This window comes from Zingiber officinale, chromosome 6B (genome assembly GCF_018446385.1).
Source record: "Zingiber officinale cultivar Zhangliang chromosome 6B, Zo_v1.1, whole genome shotgun sequence".
In the NCBI taxonomy this organism is placed as follows: domain Eukaryota; kingdom Viridiplantae; phylum Streptophyta; class Magnoliopsida; order Zingiberales; family Zingiberaceae; genus Zingiber; species Zingiber officinale.
Window position 1 is genome coordinate 127,650,640 of NC_055996.1, and position 9,937 is coordinate 127,660,576.

At 39.2% G+C, this 9,937-nt stretch overlaps 1 protein-coding gene across 2 annotated transcripts; it reads left to right on the plus strand.

The window, feature by feature from the left end:
* The first annotated feature begins 4,881 nt into the window (after positions 1-4,881).
* LOC121989439 (receptor-like protein kinase FERONIA) lies at positions 4,882-8,001 on the plus strand. 2 transcript variants are annotated; one of them, XM_042543504.1, is made up of 2 exons: positions 4,882-4,980; positions 5,117-8,001. In XM_042543504.1, the coding sequence occupies exon 2, from the start codon at positions 5,164-5,166 to the stop codon at positions 7,819-7,821; it is 2,658 nt and encodes an 885-aa protein (XP_042399438.1). In that variant the 5' UTR covers positions 4,882-4,980; positions 5,117-5,163; the 3' UTR covers positions 7,822-8,001. The 2 variants fall into 2 exon arrangements, with proteins under 2 accessions (XP_042399438.1, XP_042399437.1); XM_042543503.1 differs by having other exon boundaries at positions 4,884-4,975.
* Positions 8,002-9,937: the final 1,936 nt, after the last annotated feature.

A 9,937-nucleotide genomic window follows, 5' to 3' on the forward strand; every position in this document is an offset into this window, starting at 1 on the left:
CCTTGGTTCGGTCGACCGATCCCCTTGTCGAGCTGGTCCAATCTCTGGAAAACTGATCTGCTGGCTTGGGGGTTCGGTCGGCCGATCCTCGGTTCGGTTGATCGATCATAGCCGATTCCAACCCTGCACAAATATGTTAGTTTTCTGCAAAACAGAGTTAGAATACAACAAAAACTATATAAGATAAGTCTGACAGTGTTCGGACTGTCCGGTTCTGACTTCGGATTTCTGACCGAAAATCCTAGGTCGAACTGACGCCTAATGTTCCCTTTACGGGGAACGCACCCTCACCTACTCCTCTCAGGAGAGTTACCTGTTGCCAGTGCGATCCTCCAGATCGACTGGACTTTTGCTCGGCGCTTGATGCTTCCGGACTTTCTGCTGGACGCTAGCTCCTCGACCCGTCCAGTCTTCCACCTGGTTCGCGACACCAGGACTTTTCACCTAGGGTTACCACCCCCTAGGACTTTTGCCTGAAGCCTTCGACCCACCAAGACTTTCCGCATAGGGTTACTAACCCCTATGACCTAGGGTTACCACTCCCTAGGGTTTTCCTTCACCTAGCATTACTATCCCCTATGACCTAGGGTTACCCACCCTAGGGTTTTCACCTTGCCTAGCCGCAGCTAGGACTTTTGCCTAAGTATCACTTAGGACTTTCCTGCAAGCTCCATGAACCTTGTTAGATAACACCACAACTTAACTTTGAACCCTTTGCTATAATCAAAATTCAGGTTCGATCATCTGGTGCTCACTGCACCAACAAAGGCTTCAGTTCCTCCTCTTTTAACCTGAAGAGGAGGCGGCTGGAGGTGATGGATGTGAAAAAGAAGGGTTGTCGGTGATGGAGAAGATGAACTCTTCACTTCTAACCTAAAGTGGAGAGGGGATGATCTTTAATTCCTCCTCTTTTAACCCGAAGAGGAGGATTAAGAGGGCTCGGTGGTAAGAATGGAGCTCTCCTCTTCCTAACCCGAAAAAGCAGAGTTGTTGGGCATTGGGTTGGAAGCTTGTCGTGAGTTGCTTGAGGTGTAAGGGAAGATAATGGCAGATTGAGATGTAGAGGAGAGTTGGCGCCTTGCCAGTGGTGGATATGGAGAAGGATGGCAGCTGACCGGCAGATGTAGGAGAAGAAGACCGCTCGGTGAAGAAGGGTCGTCTGGTGTAGAATGCATGAGGAATAAGATGTTCTCCCCTTGTGAGAAAGGATCGTGCCAAAAAGAATAGGGATCAAAATTAAGGATTTTCTCTCCACCATTGGATCGACTTGGATTTGAATCAATGGAGCGAATTGGAGGATCTAAATGAAGGGAAGAGATGTGGATTTGGATTTTGGTTGATGGAAGAAGTTGATCTATTAGGGTATCAAGTGGATCTGAGTTTGAGTTGCTTCATTATAGTAAAAGGTGGAATCTCCCACGTCAGAGGTCTTACACGGCCAATCTCATAGTCATTTGTGATGAGATAAATTAGAAAGCTACAATTGATCATTTGGGGAAGGGTATTTTTCTCGACTTTGTCGAGATTCAATCGTTTGCCTATTGTAGTTATATCTATCTTGCAGTAGCCAACTCAACTATGCTCCAAAGGCAAAAGTAAATGTTTGAGTTGCTTTATAGATTTCAATTTGAGTCAAATGGATCTCAATTTGAATTATGTGGTTAAGGAAAGGGGTGAGATTCGGATCCATTAAGAATATAAAATTAGGCTTTTGAAATTGAGTTTGAAGAGTAGACTATTAAATTTATTTGAGTTCAGGTTAAAACTATTAAAAAGTAAATTCTTGATTGTGTTGGGTGAACCTAACGCTGGGTTGAATTAAGCTTCAATTGCTTTGAACTCCATCCCATTGAGCCGAATTTAGATGAATCAAATCTCTCAATCTTAAATCATCTGAATCAGCTCCTCAACCCTAGTATTAGATCCAATTGACTTGACTCATGCCCATGATTTTTTTTTTAAATCTCTTATAAAATCATGAAATAATATAAAAATTTAGAGAAAAATTATAATGAGTTTGAAAATAGATCCTAACTCATAAAATATAATTTAAACATATGAGGAGATAAAAATACTAAATATAAAAGTCAAACTAATACACTAAAATGCTTATTATCACTCCTCACTTCCAAAGCTGATGCACGTATCAAAAACACCTATACTTAACAATCCAAGGTTGGACCAAAGTTATGATAGACCTTGTTCGGCTTGGTCAGATACAACTCAATTTATAGAGTTTAAGGTTTAATTGTCATATCATGCGTTCCTATGTATCACAATTTGACTAATCAGGATAGATATTACATCAACATTTAGCACAACGTCACATCGAGTTAACAATATTATAGATATATCACGTGTTAGAAAAGATCATGATAGATTTGGAATTTTATCATCATATTATAATAAATCTAATAATCTTGCAAAGATCATAATATTTTTAAATATTTAAACAAAAATAATAATAAATCAAGAACACATTTCTCTAAGTCTATTTTTGATTTGTTATGGACTCCATTATTTGAAGCAACAAAACAGGGGTCTTACAGTTGACTTCAATTTTGCTCGATGTGTAAAAATTCCATAGAAATTCGCTTGGAAACAAAATAATAATTTGACTATTATTAAAAATCCAGATCACATTTCACGGGATTTCCACACGCCAAATTAATCATTTTTTCTAGAGTCAATGAAATGAAATAAATGAATAGCAAAGGTAATTAGTGTCATGCCTTATCACAAAGGACTTTTCTTTGTGCGATCGTTGCAAAAATATTTTGATGCAACTCAAGGACAAATGGACTGAGTCGTGGGGGAAAAGAAGGTCGGCAGAAACTGAGAGTTTATCATCAATTTTTCAGAATAATTTTTTAATCAATTATTAAACATATCATAAATTTTACATGTTTTATAATTTTATTAAAATTGTGAATTTATCAAAAAAATTTCCCTCGCAAATGGTAGTAAGGTGATTCCGCTTAACTTTCCCGTCAGTATCACCGTTGATTGTCGATGATGACCTTCGATTTACACCGTACTTGTTCTCGTTCACTTCGCAGTTTTCATTGGAAAGTCAGTCTGAGAATGCGATTTACACACTATCACCTCTACCATAGTAAGTTCGCACCATTATCCACTCAGAGGATGTAATGATTGAGATATGAGATTTTGAAATTAAAATTCGATACATCCAAACATATCCTCTCCCATGCCACTAATGGGATATAAAGTTCGCACCATTGTCCACTCGAGACAGTCACTGGTTGAGATATAAAGTATTGTCCTATAAAATTTTGGAATCAAAATTTAACATATATGAGGATATTCTTCTTCATGTTTTGACCACTTATACTAATGATTAGTACCCATCCGTAGTATTTCTCATCCGTGTTGATCTTGAGATAAATTAATGGAGACGTGAACGAACGAATCATCTTTTGCCATATAATAAGTTCGCACCATTCCATCCATCATCCACATTTTTATTGATCATTCATATTTTATTTTTTATATTAATCATGTCGAATTTAGGAGGATCAATTTAGTCATATAGATGTTTCTCATTGATAAATGAAAAAGTAAAACATCCCAAAAATCCAGCCTCTTTTAATTATATTTTCCATTTAAAAATAAATCTAATAAATATATTATAATTGAAAATTAAGTCATAAATACCTAAATGACAATCAAACCACCTTCTATTACACCATAGCAAAAGGGCATTAGTGATCATTAGTATTCTGCTCATGTCCGGTGGCAGATTTATATTTTCCTCACATAAATAAATAATTCTCACGTAGAAAAATTAAATTAATTTTAAAATGCCTTAAATACCTCTAACTCCTTTTATAAATTCAATTCAACAATAAATTTAAAAATACATATTTTAAATAAAAATATTATATTATATTATATTATATTATAATATATTATAATAATATTCTTTCATCCTGAGTCATTTTGATTGTGGATTATAAATTAACTTCGTGATATAAATTAAATATTTTTAATTTATTTTTATTTATAGTGTACCAATTTAAAATTTTATTAATAAATTTTTGTTTTACATTATTTCCTACTAAAATATCTCGCTCATCCAATTTTTATGTATCGAATTCTATTGACTTAGAGTCGGACAAAATAACCCAGTCTTCCTTGCTCGTCGTCCAATTAAATTAAAACAAGTTATACAATTATTTCAACTAATAATTGATAGGGATGTAAATGAACCATGAGCAAGTTTGGTGTTCAACACAATAAAAATTTATTTATGTTCGTTTAATATACATAGGATTAATTAAACAAACAAATCTGAACAACTCGTTAAGCTAAACAAACAAGCTTGAACACATATGTGTTCAGCTCGTCAACCTTTGTGAACAATGTTCATTAATAAAATACTTTTGAATATGCTAAATAAATAATAAAATAAAATAAATTTAAATTATCAAGCTCAATAATTAATCAAACAACTAAAAGCTTCAAACAATCAAACAAACTTGAATTGAGAGTTTGATAACATCTAAACGAACCGAGTTCGAACCAAGCTCAAACCAATCTTGAATTGAGAGCTTGATAACATCTAAACGAACAAAACTCAAGTCAAGGTTCAAATAAGCTCAAGCTCATAAAAAATAAATCAAGTCAAACTTGAACACTCATTCAAAAACTTGATTCATTTTAAACTCGACTCGATTTCTATTTAACTCGATTTAATTATCTTATCAAATAAATTTGAATACTTAAAACACAACTTGATTCAGCTTATTTACCATCTTAATAATTGACATTTAACATTGGAATTGAATAGCAGGGGCCTGCCTCGACGCATTGGGAATTGGGATCACTATAAGATTAGTCGAACAATATTATAAATAATATAGGCGAGCACAGAGCAGCTAAAACGCTTCACGCTGAGTTCTATGATCGGAGCCGGAGGCCCTCTATAGTATACTCGATCCGTCTGCTGCATCTGGTCAGGTTTTCTGCTTTTCTATTGTCGGTATTCTTTTTGCTTGTTATGTTGCCTTTCCGTACAGGCTAGGCGTTACTCGTTCTTCCTGTTTTTGCACAATCTGCGATTTTTCCAAAACCCTTTTCTTTTGAAATTTTGTAGTGGTGGAAAAATCGAATCTTGCTCAAGGTTCGAGCGAGCTTTTTCCAATGAAGAATCCTGTGGTTCTCCCTAATTGCGCCCTCGTCTGCGCTTCTTTGATAATCTTGTCGGTGGCTCCGGCCATCTTAGCTGCTGATAATGACTCCGCGATCCTCCTCAGTTGCGGAGCTTCTCAACCGGGCTCCGACCTCGATGGAAGGGATTGGACCCCCGACTCCGATTTCAACTTCTCCCTCCCTTTGAGCGGCCATAGCGTCAAAGCTACACAGCAAGGTTCGTCGGTGCTTCCAGTCCCGTACTTGACCGCTCGGGTGTTCACTTCCCCTTTTTCCTACAATTTCTCTCTCGCCGTCGGCGGTCGAGTATTCCTCCGTCTCTATTTCTACCCTTCCAATTACGACAACTACACCTCTGGCGATGCCTTCTTCTCTGTCACAGCTGGCCCTTACACTCTCCTCCACAATTTTAGTGCTTCTCTTGTTGCTGATAATTTAAATGATTACTACTTTACCCGTGAATTTTCCCTCAATGTCTCCACCGGCGTCCTAAACCTCACCTTCTCTCCCTCCCCCACTCATAACCATTCTTATGCCTTTATAAACGGCATCGAGATTGTGCCAATCCCTGACATCTTTAACTCCGGCAATCCTATGCTTATCACTGGTGGCGATGGCAATCCCATAACGTACGAGATCGATCCAGAAATGGCCATCGAAACTGTTTACCGGCTCAACGTGGGTGGCCAAGCAATCGCCCCTCCCAATGGGGAATTTTCCAGGCTTTGGGAAGATGATGCACGTTACATTTTTGCCGCTGCTATTGGTGTGAAATTTTCTAAAGATCCAAATGTTAGCATCACATACGCCCCTGACGTTCCACCTTACATTGCGCCAACTGAAGTCTACGCGACAGCAAGGTCAATGGGTACATACATATCATGGGGTTTGCAGTACAATCTTACATGGATTCTTCAAGTGGATGCTGGCTTCTACTACCTTGTCCGGCTTCATTTTTGTGAGATCCAGTATCCCATAACCACGACGAACCAAAGAGTTTTTGATATCTTCATTAATAACCAGACAGCACAGAAATACGCAGATGTCATTGCTTGGAGTGGCGGTATCGGTGTTGCAACATTCAAGGATTATGTTGTGATTACAACAGGAAGTGGACAGATGGACATGTGGGTTGCCCTTCATCCAGAAATCGCCTCGCAACCAGCGTACTACGATGCAATTTTAAACGGGCTGGAGGTCTTCAAGTTGCCGAACAGCAGCAACAGTTTAGCGGGTTTTAATCCAGAACCACGTAGTACTCAGACTTTTGATAGTCCTGCCAGTCAGAAGCAGCACAAGGCTGTTGGTGCTATTTTTGGTGGATTAACTGGGGGAGTTGTCATTTTGCTTGTTGCTTTTGGCTTCATTCTATTATGCAGGCGCCGGAAGAAGCAGAAGGTGAAGGAAGCAGCCAACAGTGAGGGGACTTATGGTTCGTTGCCTCTCTCCCTCATCAGCAACTCACCTTTCGCTACATCAGCCAAGACAACAACTGGGAGCACTGCCTCGCCGCTACCTGCTAATCTTTGCCGCTACTTCTCTTTTGAAGAGATCCAAACTGCCACAAAAGACTTTGATGAATCTCTCCTTCTTGGTGTCGGTGGGTTCGGGAAGGTCTACCTCGGGGAGATTGATGACGGAACCATGAAGGTTGCGATCAAGCGTGGTAACCCAATGTCAAAGCAAGGTGTCCATGAATTCCAGACTGAAATTGAGATGTTATCCAAGCTCCGACACAGACACCTTGTTTCTTTAATTGGTTACTGTGAGGAGAACTATGAAATGATCTTAGTCTATGATTATATGGCTCATGGCACACTTCGTGAGCACCTGTATACTACGCAAAAGTCACCACTTCAATGGAAACAAAGACTTGAGATATGCATTGGGGTTGCGCATGGGCTGCATTATCTTCACACAGGTGCGACATACACCATCATACATCGAGATGTAAAGACCACAAACATATTGTTGGATGCAAATTGGGTCGCTAAAGTTTCAGATTTCGGACTTTCGAAAACTGGCCCGGAAATGGACAACACTCATGTCAGCACAGTAGTGAAGGGAAGCTTTGGTTACCTTGATCCAGAGTACTTCAGAAGGCAGCAGCTCACTGAGAAATCTGATGTTTTCTCTTTTGGGGTCGTATTGTTTGAGGTCCTCTGTGCTCGGCCAGCTCTTAATCGGGCACTTCCAGAGGAGCAAGTGAACTTGGCTGATTGGGCACTGCACTGCCAAAAGAAGGGCATTCTCAAGGAGATCATGGACCCCTGCTTGAAGGGTAGGATCGCTCCACAATGTTTCAAGAAGTTCGCAGAGACTGCAGAGAAATGCTTGGCCGATGTCGGGGTGGAAAGACCTTCCATGGGCGACGTCCTTTGGAACCTTCAAATCGCCTTGCATATCCAGGTAAGCGCAGAGAACAGCGGCAACATCATTGATGGCATATTCGACGAAGCAATACCACTCGACATGTTCCATAAGCAAGACCTTAACACTCCGACGACGGAATCGACTACTGCAACCGCCATAACCTCCATGATGAACATTCAAGACAGGAGCATTATAGGTAGCGTGGACTCTCTAGGACTGTCTTTGGAACCTCCTGATGCTGTCTTCTCAGATATCATGAACCCTACAGGACGTTGAGAGGCCACATCAGTTAATGTCATACGTGGCTTGCTGTTATAATTTTAGGTCAGTTTCTTTGTATCTGCAAGCATGTTATTGTCTGCCATATTGAAATGTAAAGCTATAGTAATTGTATGATCAAGCTTTAATCATCAAACAAAGTTTTGATTATTATCACTTGATAGACGATGATTTCTAGTAGGATCTCGCGAGATTATAAGCATTATTATCTTTAAATACTTCGATTGCTCATGCACTCCATTGTCTTAGGCTCTTAGCTTCTCTCCCACATATTGAGTTGATTTCACATTTTTGTGGTGATCTTACTACAAAATAATTATTAGAATAATGTTAAAACTATGGTTAAGGAACATAATGCTCCTTATCTCTTTATACGTTCTCACTTATTTCTCAACCTTAATTTGGTTATTGACTTGCACTAAGCCCTTTTTGTCTCTCTTTTGCAATTTGGGTAGTAGTCAATGATTTTGATCATTAGTGGTCTAGCTTCTTTATGGGCGTGTTATGGGTGGTGATTTAAGATTATCCCTGAATTAAGCTCTAAATCATTTGTGAATCTATTAGGTAGTCTTGCAATGCTGAAAAATGAGCCGGCCACCTTATTAATAACATGGTTCACACATGTTAAAAATATGGATTCAAAAGATGTGTGGAGTAACAAACTGATATTCATGCTCGAGAAGGGAAAAGGATCAATGGTTATAAAGGATCAATGGGAAAGGAGGAAAGGGGAAGGAATGGAGAGAGGAACTCAGGGTCGGTCGACCGCGAGCATGCAACGATCTTGTTGCCGCCGCAAGCTTGCTATGGTTAGGATGTGACTCACTGTGGCTAGGCTGCAAGGCAGTGGTGGTCTAGCTACAACTATGATTCGTAGCAATCTAAGCTACCACTAGTTCATTAGCCACCATATTGTTGGTTAGTTGGCACAAGAGGAAGTTAGCTAGTCAGGTTTGGGACAGGAGGAAATTGGATGGGTAGGGCGGAAGATGGAATGAATAAAGAAAGTGATTGTTGGTTGGCCTAATGTGACATCAAGGAAAGTTCATTTAGTCTAATTTCGAGTTGATAAAAAAATAGATCAAAACTCATTCGAGGAAGAATTTAGAATCCGTTATTCTTTTAGTTTAATAGTAAATAAATGAAAAAAATAATCTTGATTCTCGTGCAATTCAATCTATCTTTATCAGTGATATATATAAAGTTGGGAGGTTGTGTTGGTTAAACATTTTCATTAGAAAATAGGAAGAGCAAAAGTTATTCTTGGACAATTTCTTGTGATTTTGCAAGGTACAATATCTTTTTTCAACCTCTTGATTTTAGAGTGTGGACCGAATGCTTATCTCTTGAGATATCTTCAATTTCTTCTTTGGAAGACAAATCTGTTGTAGTATGGTTAGTTAGGATATTCAGTTCTCATATGTGAGACCCGGACTCGAGTCCCAACAACAGAAACTTTTTTTTGTAGACCAACCAAAATGCTATCTGTAAATCACACTTTGACGATATAATTTCCCTTTGAGGGTGTCAAATTCTGAATGCGCATTATATTTCAGCATTTAAGCACATGTTTCTTGTCCACTGGTAAATTCTGGGGATGATTCCTTTACTGCCACTGTTATCGTAGACTCCTCCATTGTTATTTGCCATGAAGGTGATGATGGTGAGTTACTTCCTCGGGTGAGCCATAGCATCGGCTCCTTTGGACGGCGGAGCGAATGCTTAGGGGGAAGGGCGAGGCCGCCCATGCTTCGCTTGGTCTCCTGGAATGAATTCTGACGAGTTTAGATAAAATTCGAAATGACTACTCACTTCCAAACAAAGACGGAGTTTTAAGTGAACAAAAATGAAGGAAAAAAACTTCAAAGAATCACAATAAAAATGAAGGAAAAAACATTTCAAAGAATCACAATGAACTTGATAGTCTGGATGAGCAATACCTAGGGATGATAATGGTCCGGATTTAAATTCGGCCTCGTATTAAATTTATCCTGTTCGAAGCATATTTAAATCTGGTCAAACGAGTTACGGGACGGGTCAAAATCCGTTGTCCGAGTTTAAAAGCGAGTTCGGGGCGAATTACGGATTTCAATGAACCCGCCCCAATCTGCCC